Source organism: Spodoptera frugiperda, chromosome 26 (assembly GCF_023101765.2).
Source record: "Spodoptera frugiperda isolate SF20-4 chromosome 26, AGI-APGP_CSIRO_Sfru_2.0, whole genome shotgun sequence".
NCBI classification, from domain to species: domain Eukaryota; kingdom Metazoa; phylum Arthropoda; class Insecta; order Lepidoptera; family Noctuidae; genus Spodoptera; species Spodoptera frugiperda.
Window position 1 is genome coordinate 2,504,373 of NC_064237.1, and position 20,472 is coordinate 2,524,844.

Consider the following 20,472-nt stretch of genomic DNA (forward strand, 5'->3'; position numbering starts at 1 on the left):
TAACCCAAACCTAACCCAAACCTAACCCAAACCTAACCCAAACCTAAAACCTAACCCAAACCTAACCCAAACCTAACCCAAACCTAACCCAAACCTAACCCAAACCTAACCCAAACCTAACCCAAACCTAACCCAAACCTAACCCAAACCTAACCCAAACCTAACCCAAACCTAACCCAAACCTAACCCAAACCTAACCCAAACCTAACCCAAACCTAACCCAAACCTAACCCAAACCTAACCCAAACCTAACCCAAACCTAACCCAAACCTAACCCAAACCTAACCCAAACCTAACCCAAACCTAACCCAAACCTAACCCAAACCTAACCCAAACCTAACCCAAACCTAACCCAAACCTAACCCAAACCTAACCCAAACCTAACCCAAACCTAACCCAAACCTAACCCAAACCTAACCCAAACCTAACCCAAACCTAACCCAAACCTAACCCAAACCTAACCCAAACCTAACCCAAACCTAACCCAAACCTAACCCAAACCTAACCCAAACCTAACCCAAACCTAACCCAAACCTAACCCAAACCTAACCCAAACCTAACCCAAACCTAACCCAAACCTAACCCAAACCTAACCCAAACCTAACCCAAACCTAACCCAAACCTAACCCAAACCTAACCCAAACCTAACCCAAACCTAACCCAAACCTAACCCAAACCTAACCCAAACCTAACCCAAACCTAACCCAAACCTAACCCAAACCTAACCCAAACCTAACCCAAACCTAAGCTAACCCAACCTAACCTAACCCAAACCTAAGATTTTTTTTGTCGGGGGTAAATCCTCATTGACTTCCTCCGCCCGGGGAAAGGCGGAGGGGTATGGACTCTTACCGGCTAAAACCCCCGGTGTCTACTCAGCACGTGATCCAGCTCCGCAGCCCCACATCACATGCCGGCCAGGTCCGTCCTGACCTCATCTCTTGCACGGGGTAGGTAAGTTTAGGCTGCCCCGTGCATCGTCTCGGAGGCGCGCGCCGACACCCGCGCACGCCATCACCTCGGGTCTATGGAATAGGGGGCGGGGACTTCCCCAAGTCCCGCGCCCCTGGACCCATTCATGGGGGCTGGAAGAGGGCGTTGTCCGCCCTTCTCCTGCGCCTACTGCGGGCGGGGAAGGGAGTCGAGGTCTCCCTCTCCCGTTCCGCAGTTTCCTTCTGCGACATCACGTCCTCGCAGAAGGACACCACCGCATCTCACGACTCCGCGCTGTCGACCATCTTGCGTACAACGGCCGGCAGCGACAGATCGCCTCCTATTTCGTTTGTCGGCAACAGCCGATCCCTTCAGGTTGGAGGACTTGGAGGCCACCTCCAAAATTTGCGCTAGCTCAGCCACTGAGTGGTCTGCGTAAAGGACGTTGGAAGCCCCGTAGCCGGCCCTGGACCTTGCGGCACCGGTTGCGCGTTCCTTGGCGGCGACCTTCTCCTCCAGGTCCTTTTGCGCCTCCACCCGCAAGTTGGCGTTGAGCTTCATCAAGTCCCACATCGTGGGAACTTGATTTCGCCTTCACCTTTTTTACCCTACCAATTACTGGTTCCGACGAATCGTCGGATTCTTGCCTCAGGTGCCCCTCTCGGGGCAGGACCACTCGTTAAAGGTTCCATCCCCACTATCACTACTTTCTCCGATCTCTAGTTGCGAAAAAATATAAAATGGTTGAAATATTTACAAAATATTTTTATTATTTATTGTTTAAAATTTGCCGCCCCCTAAAAAGTTCTGCCCGGGGCGGGCCGCCCCTGCCGCCCCCACTACGCTACGCCACTGTGCATAGGTAACACTGCCTATTGTAGGTGTAGCCTATGCACGCTACATAAGTGAGTAGTTTAGGCTACCTAGTTGTAGATACATAGACTGTAGATACAAATGTAAGGTGTAACTGCCTACAATAGATTATGTCATCGACTTTCTACAGACAAACAGGCCCATAAATTGCCTCTTCAAACATAAGTACCTATAATAAGGTATCTATAAATTGATATTGCGATTGCAGCGAGCGATAGGTTGGCGACCTACACGCGCCATTAGTTAACCTTTCCCCTCAATTGACTCTCACATTCAGCGCCGCCATATTTAGGTTAAATGTTTTAATTTGTGAATATAGTTCACTCAACGTTGCATATTATTTGTACATAATATGTACTTTCATCTCTATATGTGTCTATATAAAAATCAATTACTGGTCGTTAGTCTGGAGAACAGCTGGCCCGTTTTGGCTATTGAATTCGTCCACCGCAGGTTTAAAAGGCGAGAAAAAAAAGTTTGAGTAAGTATTTGAATTGATAATAATTTTGGTATAAGCCTGTAATAGGTACTTAGAGAGGTGCTTCTAGTGAAGTTAAGATCTTCTGCTCGGCATTTACTCTTGCAACCACTTGATCACCGAGGCCGTCAAGTAAAATATAGCTGCTGTTAACTAACAAGTGTTCCGGGAGGACATTAAAATTTTAGGTAGTAGCAACACTAGGTACAGTCATAGATACAAGACTCTTTGCTGTAATAAAATGATGTGAGCGAAGTGTTGATACGATCTCCGTCTACAATAATTACTGAATCCGGATTCAGTTGGGACCTGCAATTAATTTTCGCAGGTTTTTTTGAAGCCATTACTTGTAAAACATACAAAAAACAAGAAACTGAGCTTACTTGTTCCTTGTATTATTGCTGGTCATTAGAGTCATTACTTTTGATGACTTTTTGTAACATTATTGAATAAAGAGCGTAGGTAGTAATGTGGCAGGCTTTGTAAACTCTGCAGATATTTTTCTTCGTAGATATCAAATAATTTTAGGACCCCAAGGCCCAAGGTCATATACGCACTTGTGGTATGTCGTAGTACTCGGTACTATACACGGGTCGTGCACTTTTCGTGTGGATGAGTAGTAATGAAACAAGGTAAATGAAAATATAACTTTTATTATCTACAATATATTCTCGTACATCAGATTCATTAAATATTTTATATTACAACGAAATATATAAGTAAATACATTAAACATGACTCCGACCTCTCGGTCTTTGGATAATTTCATATTAGACATTACAAAATAATTAAATTTTATATTAGTACATTATATTTAAGGTAAAATAGCACCTTCTGTTAGAATTTGAGAAACGTTTATGTAAGGCACGTAGGAATGATTACAGATTATAAATTGGAGTAGGTACCTCGATTTTTTTAAATAATATATTTATGGAAATACCGATACTATAAATATCATAATACGAATTCCATGAATAACAAAAATTAGGGATTATCTACATACTATTCTAATTACATAATTAAAATATGTACTACAATGATATCTTGACAACTGGGTCAAATAGTTCGTGAGATATGTTGATGTGTTTGGCATTGACCGGCGTGTCAACCCTCGCCGGTCGCTAGGTGCGGTGATATATTTCCGTGCCGCCCCTAATATACTGCCACCCTATCAAAATAACCAAGCTTCTAAAGTTGTCAAGTTTGAGCAATGTTCTACAATGTTGACTGTAGAACTTCACAGGCTTTTCGAATATTTTTTATTTTATCTGTCTTATAAAAAGATATTAAAGAATAATTTTATTTATTTCTTTTTATAGACACCTGTAAAGTTCTACATACATTACATTATTATTTTTATGATAATATTTGGGATATAAGTATCTACCTAATTCATATTATATTTTGAGCATAATTATGTGAATTTAGTCTCTGGAATTATGGGTTTAAAAATATGTTATCTGTTTTTATTTTGGTGGGAAATACAAATACACAAATACATAAAGCCCACACTACAGAGTTTTTGGGCAATAACAATTTATTCATATAATATTGTGAGTGTCGAGTGTACTTGACATAATTGCATTGTGGTATTTATTGTATTAGAATATATATATAAGTATCTAACTATGTTCATACAATATAAATTTCATACTTTTTGGTTCTTAAAAGTATTGGAATGTAGATAATTGGTTTGCTTAATATAATTGCCCTTACATAAATACTTATTGGACGAGAAATGACTAAAATGAAAATAGAAGTATAATAACGACTACGTTGCGCGCTGGCGCTGTATAATTTGTGCCCTAGAATCCTATTATCATTTCAATCGGAGTGTGCTTAACTATGTGAGCTAGTGTGGACGGATACGATAGCGTTGAGGTAAGTACGTGAACTATGACGTATACAGATGGTTATATTACACAGAACACACTGAATACACTGCACTCATTCCAGTCTCTGTAACCGACTCGTTTGGATTCGCTTTTCAATTGTTGAAAGCTGAAACAAGAGAAAATGTATTGTTAGATAATAATAAATGTAATTGATTGGCTAAATAGCTTATTGGGGTGTGTGTCTGGCGTACAGGTAATTAATATAAGTAGGTTTAGTAATCTTTTATGTACGTTTTAGTAAATTTAATACGTCTTTCTAGAACAAGAGATTATTAAATTTACTTAAATTTTATTCGTTGATTTTGTCGGTCTGTAATTGAATTGAGGATATGTCCGGATAAATTAAATAAATGTTAGCAAATGTGTGATGAGTTAGATGAGTAATTACACGGACGTGACATACGCACGCTAGCAGTCTGTTGCTATAGAGGCGCGGTTACACATTAAACATTACATTTTATGTTCAATTTATGTTTAGCACGAAAGGCACGGCCTTGACTGGAGAATCCTAATTAGCTCTGTTACCTTATATTGCAACACTGACCTATTACTTATATGTAGGTTTATTGTAAGTGTACAATTAGCCACAGTAACTATATAGTTAAGTAAATAAAGATTAACTCAGTAGAGACAGACAAACTGTTGTTGGTCGGCTCCTAGTCGACCAAAGGTTTTTGTATTGTTTCTGAACCAATCCTTATTCTCCTACCTAGTAACCAAATAGTTTGATTGACTGTAGGTTCTTAATGTCTAAAACTAGTTTTGCCCCTATTAATTCTTTATAAAATGACAGAGATAGCACGATATGTGGCAAGTAATAATAAAATTAACTCATACAGCGACAGACAAACTGTTGTTGGTCGGCTAAATAGCCGCCCAAAGGTCATTGTATTGTTTCTGAACCAAGCTTATTCTCCTACCAACAAACCAAATAGTTTAATTGACTGTGAGTCCCTAAGTGAGTTAATTTCATTTCAGACTTTATTTTACAAGCACTAACCGTCACACTCAGAGTAATTTAATGGTTACTTAACCCACTCCTTAGCAATTGTTGACGAAGCAACATAGTTACTAAGGAATAGTTTAAGTAATGATTAAACGTTTTTGAGTGTGGCACTAAGGTTCATATTCTACTGCTAGAGTATGCTGTGTACTTATTATACCTGGAGAGTGCCTCTGGTCCCGTTGCAGCGCGATGTACTGGCGCACCAGACGCGCCACCTCGTGCGCCTGCTCGGCCTGCAGCCGCGTCACTCGCTGCTGCAGCAGGGAGCCGCACTTCACGTCCAGGAACAGGGTGCCGTCCTCTGATCGGACCTGGGGAAATAAGGTTAGTTAATAATTGTAGTTGGTATTAAAGGTACGCCTTAAGACAACAATGATCGGGACAGTTCACTGTTCGACTTAGGAGTGCTCCTATACAGTTACAAAATGCGATTTACACGATGGCCGGAGATCATCATGCGATCCCCGACGCCTGGAGTGTTTCCTGCGGCTTCGCTTACGTACCCCACCTGTTCTTTAGCCAACATGACTGTTTTATAGTAGAAGTAGACAGTTTCCTAGTCCCCTCGCTCCGTATAATGGCCTGAACCAAGGCCACGGTGACACGGCTGTGTTCAGTCCATACAAGGCACACCGCCACCATGTGCTCTACTGTATCTTCGCGTGGTAAAGTCACACCGGCCTTTTCATACGAGTAGACTTGTAGACAATATAGTTGGTGCACGTACCTTCCTGGTGCTGATGAGTTCAGCGTAGGGCCAGTGCGTGTCGGTCTCGTGCGTGTGCGTGTGCAGCAGATGCACGCCGCGCCGGTTCAGCGCCAGCACGTGCTCGCGCCACTCCGCGCCGCCGCCGCCCGACACGCGACGGACCGCGAAGAACGACGACCCGAACAACGGCCAGCGGGACAATACCTGCAACATATTCAGATTAGTAATACGCCGAAATATTGTAAAAGAGTGTCATAAAAAATAGATTTTTTTAATGGGATAGAGCGGTAAACTCACAGACGTATCACCCTGATGGTAAGCAATCATCAACTGTTCACCAAAGAGTTACAAGTGCATTGCCGGCTTTTTGGGGATAACACCATGCCTGCGATGCGACGACACAAGCGTTATGTTACATGGTGATTGTGAGGTTGCCGGAGGCCACATCCTCACCTCGCTCACAATTCTCTAACCCAAATCCCTCGCTGGAAATGCACTTGTAACTCATCTGGTGTGGTGTGTATCAATGGACGGCGCCAATTGCTTACCATCAGTTGAACCGTCTGCTCGTTTGTCACATTATGCCATAAATAATACAAAAATAGGGACATCAAATGTATTCTGTTAATACATAAGTTTATATATTCTGAAATAAAAAATTGCTGCATCAACATACCTGTAATACTTTGGCCTTGGCGGCAGCAGGAGACAGTGTCCTCACGTGCTGCCACTCAGCTCCGAGCCACGAGGCCCATTTATTGGGGCGCGGCTCTCGGAGCGCTAGCAGGGGCTTTGGTAGCAAGAACTTGAGGTCCCGGGCCTGCGCCCCCTCAGCCAGGCCGGCCGCGCGGTGTAGCAGTGCAGCCACTAGAGCCACGTCGCGCAACACTGGCGCGGGCGGGACTCCGCCACCCGGTAACACCAGGAGCAGACCTTCTAGGTAGTCTGGAGCCACCTAAAATAGGAAACAATATTTTAGTAACGTGTGTGTAAATAATTGAGCATTTTTTCTACTATTCAAAACTGACACGTCACTCTCACAGGCGTCAGGATTGCGTGGTAGAGTTGGCCGAAATTAATAGCTGACCGAAATTCATTAATACAAACATCAAATGGATAAATATTATTCAATGATTACGCCCGTATATCCATAGTAGGTAAAATATAAGTAGGTGTCTAGTGTCCAACTACATATTCCTGTAAGATTTTTTAATCACACGCCGTTGACAGATTAATAAAATGTAAAAATGAAAGGCGGTTCGTACCTGATTGAAGAGTACTTCAGTGTAGAGCGGTGGCGCATCGTTCCTGAGCGGATGGTGCCAGACGGAGCGGCAGAAGATGAGGTAGAAGGGGTGGTGCGCGCGCTGCAGCTCCGTGGTCACGTCCAGCACGTACTCGTCGCCCGCCAGCGGCATCGTCAGCGCGTCGCCCGCCACGATGCAGTACAGCGAGAACTCCGCGCGCTCCGCCTCACTTGTGACACCGATCTAAGGAAAAAAGTGTTTAAATTAATAAAAATTGTTACAATGTTTATGGTTAATTATGTTTAGAAGAAATAAAAGTCAGAATGGTGTATTGGTTTGTGTAACTTGTGAGCAAGAGACTGATTTATGACGATATAAATTGGTTGCTTGATTGTAGTTCCATAAAACGACGTAGAAAAGTATAATAATAAAATGAAATTTTTGATTGAACTGTGAGCAGTATACAAATTATAATAGTGTTAAGAATAAATAAAAATTGTTACAATGTTTATGGTGTATTGGTTACTTTGCCAAAGGCTCCATTTCTCTATCCCAATGTCCGAATTTTCAATACTCCCTAATACCAAGTCTCCAATTCCTAAAAAATAAAAATCTGGCAACACACTAATTTTGCAGTTGTTGCAGCTTTTTTTAATGGTACAAGTCCGCCACATCCCATACCGCTGCAACTCCTGTTAGCCAGGATCTACATTAGATACAACTGTTGCAGTCTATGAACGGTGGTGATTGTTAACCATCAAGCGACGCGTTTTAGTAACAAAAATATACAGATGAGCAGAAACTAACCAGTTCACAGAGCTCGTTGACGATGTCCTGCACGACAGTAGCGCAGCGTGTGTTGACGACTCGCTCAGCTCCGCCCGGCAGTCGGTACAACTGACGACGCGCGGAACGGCCCGCCGATACTGCTGTCACCTATAAAATACACATAAAATTTTAGAAATAATTCGAAAGAACATGAAAGTAAGCCTTTTATTACCCAAATGTAAATTGCTCAAATATTATAAGTCCTATCGTAATAGAAGAAGAAACTTTACGCGTTATTGCTGACAATTTAAAGACTCGACGATCTCTATTCATAGCATTGGTACATTAAGCATGGTTTAATTATTGCGCATTTTTGACTCAGGTTCAGGTTAAAATATAAATAAGAAAAATATTGAAATTTAAAAATATATGTGACTTACCTCCTCAACACTGGGTACATTCTTCCTGCCACCGCAGCGCAGCGTCTTGCGTAAGTTGGCGAGACACACGGCAGCCGTACCTTGGCACGGCCGCCTCCGGTCTGCTGCTGCGGCTGACAGGTATTCTACCAAGAACGGCCTGCAAAAGGTTATCATATATTTAGTTGTCAGAAGATACCGTAGTACATGAATTAAAATAAATAGTGTTCATTATTGTCCTGAAATTAATATGGTCCAAGGTTACTTCCTTGCGAAACCTCTAAGGTTTTTTATATTTTTGTAAGTCTTCAATCGCTTAAAAGTATTTTATTGCATTGGTAAACCAAAACAGTAAACAGAACTTACGTATTTAACAAATAATTTCACTTGGAAACGATTTTACTATTTTCAATCATTATGCAAATTCACGAAAGCCTTTACTAAAACCAAAATGACTCATACCTTAGTGTGTCAGAGCAAGTGAAGTAAGCTGCTAGTATGGACATGAGTCTCCAGGCTCGCTGGCAGGAGTCTCCTGATGGTGATCGGTTGGAAGTCGTCTGCTTCATCAGCTGACAGTACACCTCATCACGGAGTTCTGGTACTGAGTGGCAGTGCTGAAAATAACAGTTAGAATTAATGGAGACATTTAAAATTACCTATAGCAAAGAATGAAGTAATAACTGTAGTCTAGGGGTAGTTTAATTAGGTACTCTTAAAGGTAGGGACGATGACGAAAAACTACAATCAAAGTATAAAGACATGTTGATGTTTGATTTATTAACCGTAATTTCTAGGTACTACCTCGTTGGTCGAGCGCAAGTGCAACTGTCGGACAAGAGGTCTTGGTTTCGATTCCCGGGTTGGGCAAAGTATTACTGAGAGTCTGGAATTGTGCCCAGTATATGGTAATAGGCTCGTCCCCTATTACATGGGACTTATAACACAAATGGTGAATGGTGAGTGTACATTGTATAGCGGCACCTCTGCCTACCCCTTCACACATGCCACAATTTCTAGGTAACGTAAGATATCATGATTATGTAACACTCACCATAAGTACAGTGTAAACACATTTAACTTCAGTCAAGTCCTGGTGCATCTGCCTCTCATTGGGCTGCAGGTCGCCGCAGTATGCGCGGACACACGTGAAGCATTCCAGCGCAGGTGGCGCCAGTGCAGCCGGCAGGCGTAGTAGAGGCGCGCGCAGTGGCGTCGCCTGCCATTTCACCACGTCTGTCTGTGCCTTCCATGTCCATTCGTTGCGCTTCGCTTTGCTCTTGAGGGAGGAATCCGCTTTCAGGATTTCTAGCCTGTTGATAAAGAAAAATAGGTTAATTTTAAAACCTATGTGTGAATATGTTAGAACAAATGTAATGTCACAATTATCAGGCTATAAGATTAATAAGAAAACAAATAATAAGGTGCTATGTAGGTATATCTATACATTTGCATTTCAGGCTATGGCGAAGCTCGTAAGCAGATATTTTATATTCAACAACCAGCCTCTCATACTTTATGATACAAATAAAAACTGTAAATTGCTTATAAATATAAAAATCTGCATAAATTATGTCCAATGACTAGATTAATTAATTAATAAAAGTCATAAATATTGATATAAAATTAACATAACATCAACTAAATTGGTCGTAAAATAGTAAAATATATAATAGTTAGAAGCAAAATTTTATTTGTTACGTGATCTATGACTATAGGCACAAATATAAACTTGTAAGCTTCAAAAAGCCGTTCATCCGCCTTTTCAATAACAAATAAATGGCTTTCTAAATAATTTTGTTTGTGGCAACACGAATTTTAACGAAAACAATTTTAAAAAGGCATTTTAATCGTTCGAATCGATTAAACGATGATTTAATCATAGGACGTTTACGAATATGATGCGTGCAGGTAAACATACTCAATATGAGATATATGAATAAAGCGATTTAATAATAATTGCCTGCATGACATCACTGGAGATTTCTCTATGAATGAGACTTTTTTCTACGTTCACAAAGTTTGTAAGTAATTTGGTAAAAATGACTCAGCTAATTGATAACGCGATTTCTATTACAACATGAACGAAAATATCGGCATTTCGAAAATACGTAACATGAATATTTCGTTTTAAAATAAACGAGATGTTTCTTACATCTATATACAACAATTTTAGCCTGCCTAGATTGTAAATTGTGGGTCAATGTGAATTCTAATATTTTTGTGCAACGATTACTTATGTCATCAGCTCAGTTCGAAAATATAGAAATTGCTACTTATCATGTTTATCTTATTGAAATGTTAGTAGGTGACAAATATAAATATTGTGATTGTGACATGCACAAATATACGAAACACTCGCGTCTTCGTGGTGCAAGTTGCACAAAATGGGAATAAAAGTAATAAGCAGCTAAACCACGACTTGGAATAGGTAACACAGTACAAAATCAGGCTTCACAGGCACACTGTCTGAGCACAATAGAACATAATTTCAACCTAACAGTTTCTTCATTGAACTGTTAAGCGAAAACCGCTACAAAGTATATTTTCTTTCCTATTTTTCCTATTAACGCATTTCCTTCACATCGGCAGGAAGTGGCAGCATTGGATGCAAATGAGCGCATTCAGCGCATGCGTGTTGGCCGTAAACAATAGAGGTGCGCGCGAGTGGACGAGGTGGCCACCGGCACCGTGACGGCGCGAGCGCAGCGCGGTCGCGTAGCTATATAGCCCTAACTACTCTCACTTGGAGGTGTTGTAATAAGGAACACTGAGTAGTGTTCATTACAAACAGTAATTAGCTACACACCAAGGTTTTTTAAAAAATGAATCGTACCAAACGCAAATAAAGTAAAATGTTAAGGCTGTAACTCTTGATAACTTAAAGAAATTGAACGATGACCGTAGTTGATAATATAATCCAATTAGCCTTGTTTACCAGAACAAAAAATGATAAACAAAAACTGCTCCCTTAGAAAAAAGCACCCGATTCATTCGCAAAGTTTATTTAGCGGTTATCTAATAACGTACAACTGTAACATTGATTAGCGGCATCAATTAGAAAATTAAACCAAACTCCATGTTGAATTAAAAAACAATAGGAAGGAAAGCTGTTTCCACGGTCTCGTTTACATTTTGATTCGGTTTTTTTAAATGGCAACACGTACCAGGAATCTGTTCTGCTTACACAAGCTGTTTTATGTCGGACGCTCACGTACACGTTACGAAACTAGCAAATGTAATGTTAATACGTTTTAACGGAGTTGCGAGCTGCACAAGTTGTTGCCGGGACTCTGCCTCGAAAAGCAGGGACAGGGTGGTTTGAAGTCAGTAGGCATCTGACACTCCTCTCGCCTCGCCCAAGGCGGGAGAACTCATCGTATGATTTCCTCCGATAAAAAAAGTACTTCGTTTTATATAAAAACATTATCAATTTTATAGTAAAGCATTTGTTTTTTTTTGCAATAGATATTGTATGTGACGCACGGTGAATCTATCGAAATGTCGCATGGTCTACATCTAAATGCCAGTTAAGATGATATATGTTGCGTGTTACATTACTGAGTGTTATAATGTTACATAAATAAAATGTTTTAGTAAAAATTTAACTTTTAGATTCTTAGACAGATCAGAAATAATTTAGCAACATTCTGTTTTAAACGCCATTACGGTTGGTTAGTTGGGTATATTGAAGTTGTAACAAATACTATATTTGGGTATATTATATTTCCAAAATTGGTTAACACATTGAACACCGTGGTGGTCACCGGTGACCGACGTTAGCGGAGGATTTTCTTCAACAGTTAAGACATAAGAATTCTAGAGATTTTGAGTTTCACAGAATGGAATGTTAATGGAACGCATCATCAATATTACGCAAAGCTATTGAAAGCGTATCATGGTTTGCGGAAATAATTTCAAAACGAAAACGGCTATTACACCGGGATATCCTCGATTCGATGCAAACGATTTCTCATATGGATTTATAGGAATGTTGTATGCTTCCTACTAATACCGATGTTCACTAATTAAATAAAATTAATTAACCATCTTCATTTAGTTTAAGTAGGTTTAATTTTTGGACGCCAATTCTAGCTTGAAGGAAATATACAATCACATTACTTTCGGTTAGTATTGCCCGATAATTTGTTAATCATATTATGTTGAGTAACTAAAAGAGGTACCTACTTAATAAAAATAACTGTTTATGTTGAATGATCAAGGTTTTCGAAATTGTTTTCTTACATCATAGGTAAGTGCAGTTGACACCAGAAATAACCAGACATTATCAGCTTTGATTTTATATGTAGACTTAGTATCTATAATAAGTATAATGTAGATACTAAGTCTACATATAATAATGGATAATTGGACCGTAAACACTAAGCAGTATTTCCCATTAGTTATTAGATTAACTACAACAACCGTGGAATACATATTCACACACAACAATAAAAGGAAGTAGTTTCAACGAGAGATGTAAAAAATGCGCCTTAGTTTATATAAGTGAGAGAATTAATGTTTTTCTTCGAACATATTGTGCATAAAAGACATGAAAGCACATCCGTTGGTTGCAAAACTTGCAAATAACTTAAATCCGGTTATTGGTTTAAGTATTCTTTATGGATTCCGACATGCGTTTCAAAGCTTAAGTTGGGCTATAATTTACCAAACATAATTTCGGCGTTGTCAGTTTAATATTGATTTAAAATTAGTTTTTTTTTAGCTGTAACTATATAGATTGTTACTTTAAACATCCACGAAAAAAGAAAAACGGTAAGAAAGGTTCATTATGTCTACTAGGTATTTTTTTTTATACCACGACGGTGCGGCAAGAAAGCACAAGACTCCTAATGATGTTTAGTGGTTACTGTGGCCTATGAACGCTTGCAACATTTGGAGTCGGCAAATGCATGCACTTTGCCGACCCCAAAATGTAGCCGACTGTGAAAACCTCGAGAGTTTACTCCACAATCGGAGAAAGGAAATTTTTCAGAAACCGAACTGTACAGGACACTTTGGGTTCCAATGTGTGAGCGTGAACTGCCTGTCTATAGCGAGCGGTAGCAATCATAACTTTTAACCACATTGTGGGATTTTCAATGCAAAAAATGCAATCAACGTTTAATCACATATCGTATATGTATGCTATGCCGTTATGTGGTATCTACGTTATTTACAATAGTTATGATAAGTCATTATTTATTTGTCTTGCTTATTGAACAAAGCACTCTAGTATCTAAACTATGGTGACGGAAAAACTTAATAGCGTTAATTAGGCACATGAGAACTGTCTTTGACAACTTTCTTCTGAATTATGTACTTATGAGTCAAATTGCGGCTTTTTTTCTCTTTGTTGTCAACTCATTAGGGTTAAATAATGTGTCTAGTAAATTTTGTGGCTTATGATCAGTGTAGATTTTAGATATATGCTATGTAGATACCATAATGTCATTGATCATCTTGTAAACAGAACAAAATACTGCTCAGAGGTTAGGGTTGCCGATCGTACCTTCGCAGTTCGCAGTGCATAATATTTATTAAAGGATGACTTAATCAGGTTTAATGTAATTTAAACTTCTAGTTAAACTTATTAATAAAATTCAGTAAATAAATGAACAATTAACGAAGTAAATTAAAATAATTATACAAATATTTCTAGTAGTTGATGTATGGATGGTTGCTTTCGCATTTAAAATAGACGCATATGATTGACAAGCTTTGTTATGATTACTCAGCCAAGCGCGCCACAGTAACACACTAGCGCCACTCTAATTAATTACCGTGACAACTAACTGACATTCCACACAAGTGTAGCCACAATAAAAAAAAAAACAGAAGTAAACAAAAACACAATTATCAACTTTCCACGAAAACAGGCACAAATCACAAAACAAAAAGACTCTCACAGTAACTCGGTCCCGCTATCATCATCGAACGATAGACCATATTCGTCAAAATCGTCACTTGACAGACTGTCTTCAGTCATGTCTGTGTTGCTCTCGCCCAGCGACTCCATCGACATCGTCCGACGGCCGATCACCGACTAAACGTATCGGGGAAAGCGCTCAACGCCGAGGAAGTAAATTTTGAATAATTTAACGATTCATTTCGGCTTTCAAAACGTTGCTAGTGTTAACGTATTTACCGGTAACGTCATTATTCGGATTATTAAGATGTTACGCGATTCTTTATGCCTAGTTTTGAGTTTAGTTGGTCATTGATAGCTTTATTTTCATTTGTGTCAATGTTGTCATTTGTATTAATGTTGATTGGAAAATTATCATAAAGATTTTGTTAATATTCATGATAAATAATCTATAAAACGTTGAAAGGTTTACACCATGTCACGCAGTTCTTACAATTGAAAGAAAAAAACTGCAACAAAACTTATCGAGCCACTTAAAGCACCTAACTGACGGAAACACTGACGGAAACACATACACTATTAATAACAGTAATTACTACAAAACACCAATTAAACACACACAACACACGGCATTAATTAGACGCACACTGTAACCGGGAACGGGCTGACAAATTGCTAATACAGAAATGAAGGTGACGTTTGTAAATGGAGGTAAGTTGGAAATATATTGGATACTTGCACTCGGTGTTTGATTCGCTCTGCGAGTGCACACGGCATGGCCGAAGGTTACACTTGCTCTGGCGACGAGTGCCCCGCGACCTCTCAGGTGCGTTCCACGCCAACGGTGCTCATCAACTAACTAGGGCTGCTCTACTTTTTACCAAGCTGTTTTTATGGCGCATTGTTTTTGTAAAATTGCAACCGAATCTCGTTTACAAAGACGTTGCTTCATAATGAAAATTCATTACGAAAAAGCTTTTGTTTTCTTTTTTAACTGGGCCAAGCAGGCGACTGTGGGATGACGGATCAGATGCAAACGACACTGCGTTATTGCAACATTACAATAATCTTTAAATCTGTACAGTTGAAAGGATTTTGCTGAAATAGATGGATATGTTTTGCAATAGGTAAGCATAACTTCACAGGGAAGTAGAAATTAAGATATTTTCCGTTCTCTCGAGCGCAGCATTATTATGATATAACAAAACAACTAAAGTGTAACACCGACAGCCGCCATTGTTCCGTGGAAAGCAGAACGTATCGTTACTTTGGATTAATATTTGGTAAGGAGTCCAGATTTATCAAGATAACCGAAATTGCAATAATTAGAAACAAATTTTAATGGTATGCTGCAACAAATTACCATTTGAGACGAATGAAGGTGGGAAAGACGTGACTGACAGATTTGAAGTAAGCCACAGTGTCAGTCTGAAGCGCTAATAAATTAAACAGCATTTCAAGAGTCCGTTACAAAATGAAATAAACTTGTCATAGAAAAATACAATACCATTGCTAATTAATCTTAACTAATTATTAACCAACCTTTAATCAAATCAATTGCAAAGTAAAACAATGGCATATTGCGCTGTTCAATTAGAAGCTATTGGATCTGGCCAGGCTGAGCATCAACAAAGGTAAATGAGATTACTTGTGAAGATAATATTGGCAAAGGAAACAAACTTGCAACATTTACGAAATAAATTAGGAATGATTAGATACTCATAAAAGTTGCCAAATCATGAGTCCAATCTACGACAATTGCAGCATGCATTTTGCGTAGGCGTTAAAAATGATTATGATATACCTAAGTATAGGCAAAATCATTCCTTGAATTGAGGATCATTGACACCATCTAACTCATAATCTATAGTATACATCATATACATCATCTATATATCTGTATATATTAATATATCTGTAGTAAAATAAATGCTTATTGTCAAATAAGCAGAAATGGCAATGGAAGATAAGATATTGGTGGAATGAGGAAATATTAATAATTTATGAAAACTCAAGCACTTAGGCATACTACATAGATTAGGTAGTAGCTCCGGTAGCAACCCTATACATTTCCATTAACGAATCACAAATAAAAAGTATTCCGAAGATACCTGGAATACGTAGGAATCCTGCATTCAATGTAAAACTGTTACCCACGGCTTTTTTAGAAAGCATTGTTATTGTAGATACATCTACTGTTAAAATTGAATAAACTTCGTAAAAAAATAACGTTAAGCGATTTAATTTTATGGCTGGTTACACTCATTTTCATGGTTTATGTAGATGGTTTCAGAGTCAATACATCATAATTGGTAATTAAATTAATTTGGACAGAGTTAGAGACCAAAGTATATTTTTATATACATATATCTTCGAACACGGTAGCACAGAATAATAAGTCTTTATTTCTTCGATACAGTAACTTTTAAGTTACTAATTACGTATTTTTTATGTATTTTCCAATTAAAAACTGCTCTAATAAATCAATCGCGTGATAGGTTTAAACTGTGAACAACGTTCGTACATCGCTTCTCAATTAGGTAGGTAGTTTAACAACAATTACCCATTTTCCAGTTAGGCAACATTAATTCGGCAATTATTTTTAGGCAACACTGATGTTGGAACTTTTCAAAACACAAACGGATTAAATATTTCAAAATGTTTGATTTTCCTGTGGTTACCAAAGTGACATTTTTAAAAGATGCACCATAAGACATTAGGAGCAAATAAATTAGTACCAGATAAAGTTTTACGATTTATGTAGTATCAGGAGACTAAAGCGACATCTTGACATCATGTATGAACGTATGAACTATCAAATGAAGATTTTGCGAAAAAACTGCTATATCGTATAAAACATTTTCAAAGTGACACTCAGTTCATCAATCATCATCAATCAATTTACAACAATAACAACAATAATTAAGAAAATATTTTCAAAAGAAATTCTGTGCACGACATGTCTCTTCTCTGACATGTGTCACAATTAGTACAAGCGGCTAAAGACAGATGTCGCTGACGTGATTAATTTACGAAAGAAGCATCGTAGACTTACAAGCCGAATAAAAAAAAATCGAAATAAAAACATAAGTCTCGAAACTAAACTAAGCTAACGTATTGCCAATAGGTCAGTAAAATAAAGAATAGATTATCAAGCAGAACGATTGTTTGGAGTCTACGCCTAACATCTTTATGCAACAAATTGCATTTTAAAAGCGTAAATGCGCCTCCAACGTGTGATTGGATTGTTTAGTGCTTGTAGAACTTTCAATTCTGTCATTTTAACGTCATTATCAACTTTCTATTTACTCGTCGAGAATATACTTAGCAAAGAAATAGACGCATTGAAAATTGAGACCTAAATTGCGTAAAGTGACAGCATTTCTTCACACGCAGGAAATTACAACTTCTTGGCCGTACTAAGTTACAACAATAGGCTATTTTTGCGTAAGGAAAGATACCTGACACTACTTTGACCATTATGTAGTGAGAGAGAGGTTCAGTAAACATCAACATGTACTCACTCTGGGCTCTGTCTGAAATGGTCGACGGCAAACTGCAACAGCGGATGTCTGCCGTCGTGCTGTGGCGTTGACTGGTCTCTCCTCTCTTCTCTCATCTCCCTCTCTCGTTCCCTGTCTCTATCTCTGTCACGGTCCCTCTCCCTCTCTCGTTCTCTATCTCTTTCTCGTGGTACTGGCGATGTAGTCTGCGCTCTCCTCTCGACATGGTCCGTCTCTTCTCTGGAATCTCTCGTTTCTCGTAACTCGCGTATTTCCCGAGAGTCCCTAGAGTCTCTGGACTCTCTCGTCTCTCTAGTTTCTCGTTCTGAGACGCGTTCCTTTGTAACTCCATTTGTGGTAGGTTTGGGTTGAACCTGTAACAATAAAAGCTTTGGGTTAGTAAAACTCGATTTATTACAATTGACTAGTTTGTTTTCAATTATTTCTACAGATTTTAAACGTTCTGCCTAACAATATGACAAGTTTTTTTTCGTTTTACGTTTCCAACGAAAGAATCTGAACATTGGCATCTGATTGCGGTACTCGGCACTCGGCCGGTGTCGGTACATCGCTGGAGATCAGGAAAGCGTGAATGTGCGCGCGCGCACGATCGCTAAATAAATCAGTTTTACTGCGGTGGACCCGTTGCTTGGACTCTATATCTACGGATGATTTTCAATAGAAACCGGGTGATATGATTTACTGCGTTTGATTCGTTACAATAATTTTATATTCTTTTTTCAATTTCCTCAATTGTACGTACTGATTACTTACTTTTTAATTAGTGGATTGTACCGATTCGTTACTATGTATCAGAAAATTTTATTAAGGGGAATACTTATTACCGATAGTTATAACTAATTACAATTGTATTATTTAACTTAGCTTTGTACAGGTTACTTGCTAACAGGTTCACCTATTTCTGACGAGTTAATCTAGTTACGTTCTACTGAGTAAATATTCTTGACAATTACAATAATAGAATCAGTAAATTTATGTTCGCAGTTGTTTGTGGCTATTAGACCAAAAAGGACATAACATCAAATTCCACGGTCAATACATTTTACAATAATGCAAAGGCGAATTCAGTATGGAGAGAGAAATAAAAACAGTCAGTCGATTCAGAATTCTTTAAAGACAGTTCTCTTTAAAGAAGAAAATTGGTTTAAACTCTTGCTTTTTAAAAGCCTTCAAATGTGGGCCTTCTGGACTCTATGGTTTTAGGCATGTGTCTATAGCTTGACCCAATAGTAATCCATTAATAGGCAATTGTTATAGGTAGTAAATTACGAAATATAACACCACATATTAATAACGATAGTAACTAACTGTGACAATCAGTTCATTGTTACAACAAAAACTAAATATTACAGCTGTCAGCGACTGTATAGTACCAATCTATAAATTAATTAAGCAATAAAATTTCTTCGGTGGCCCCACCAATACAATAATTACCCAAGTTACGTAACAAGATATAAAATAAATAAACACTAATAAAAACCTAATGAAAAAGTAATGAAGTAATAAAGACGGCCTTATGTATTTACTATTTTATAATCACAATGTAGGTCAATGTGAATTAATCCTTTCGTACCTATTACTTCTTATACTAAGATCATGTTACCTTTGGTTTTCGTTTCAAAGTTTTTCTACTGAGCGTCCTGATAACATCGTAAAAGTTTTCCATTTTTCAGTAATATTTCGGTCACCAGCACACATTTAAACACGGTTCGTTAATATTCGCAAGCACTTTAAAATACAACGTTACTTTTCGAAATATGTTCTAAGCAAATCAATGTTGCCACTTTCGCGATACAAAAAATCGATTATTAAATTTCTATTGTTTTTTTTTAAATAGTGCAATTTCCGCACTGCATTCGCGAAGTGCAGCGGTGGTATGCGCGCGCCGCCGCACCCGAGCCACCGCCACCATCTTTATAAATATTGATGCAAGTATATGTGTGCTCGCTCCGATTAATCGCTAATTTCTTTCGTAACACAAATTCTTTTAGTCTTTTTAATCGATTTATTCTTACCATGAATGGAAAATATTTATGGTAGACGCGGTCCGCTAGGCCTGATTTATTTTTACGCTCGTACAGCTCATTATATTGAATAATTATGATAATTGTGGATTATCCGACGGTTTTTACATAACCGACAGATCAGAAAATATGAACTAGATAGAATAGAGTAGCTTTTACTTAGCGGAACTGTTGCTATTTTAAACTATTCAAAAATAACTTGATTAACTGCGTATTTTCACTGTTAAAAAAACAAATTAAATATTCATCAGATTACGGTGCAACTTATTGATTTTTACTCACGGTAGCCTAAAATCATGAGCACTATAGTCTTTTTAACCGAATACATGCTCATCAAAAAGAAACAATTCAAGTTAAACAGGCTGTATGTCATACATAAATAGAAGTACTTACATTGTTACTTGTAACGTAAACCTTATTAAATCAGCACGGCATTTGAATATGGAACATAAAACATGAACTGACGCAACCTACCAGTTAACGCATCCACCTAGTTAAATAAAGCCTACATGAATACTAATGACTATGCATACAAATATCTTCCTACAAAAAAAATATAGGTTAAGACATATTTACATAGTAATGGTACGGTAAAATATATTTACTGGTTATTAATACCATTATTTTCTACTTTTGGCGGTATTTGGCGTAGTAGCGACATCTACCAATGCGTGTGAAATGTGCACGACGTTTCTAATGTCAGATATTACGAGTAGATGGCAGCACC

The 20,472-nt window shown here is 38.3% G+C and overlaps 1 protein-coding gene across 1 annotated transcript in view; it reads right to left on the reverse strand.

Annotated features, from left to right (window-relative positions):
• Nucleotides 1-2,921: 2,921 nt before the first annotated feature.
• LOC118264859 (unconventional myosin-XV) overlaps nucleotides 2,922-20,472 on the reverse strand; it is an 84,972-nt gene continuing 67,421 nt past the window's right edge. The window contains 10 exon segments of the mRNA XM_050704820.1: nucleotides 2,922-4,285; nucleotides 5,343-5,496; nucleotides 5,913-6,098; nucleotides 6,571-6,849; nucleotides 7,160-7,384; nucleotides 7,949-8,077; nucleotides 8,350-8,488; nucleotides 8,791-8,945; nucleotides 9,383-9,641; nucleotides 17,722-18,074. Of these exon segments, the coding sequence (XP_050560777.1) occupies nucleotides 4,272-4,285; nucleotides 5,343-5,496; nucleotides 5,913-6,098; nucleotides 6,571-6,849; nucleotides 7,160-7,384; nucleotides 7,949-8,077; nucleotides 8,350-8,488; nucleotides 8,791-8,945; nucleotides 9,383-9,641; nucleotides 17,722-18,074 (1,893 nt within the window). The 3' untranslated portion in view covers nucleotides 2,922-4,271.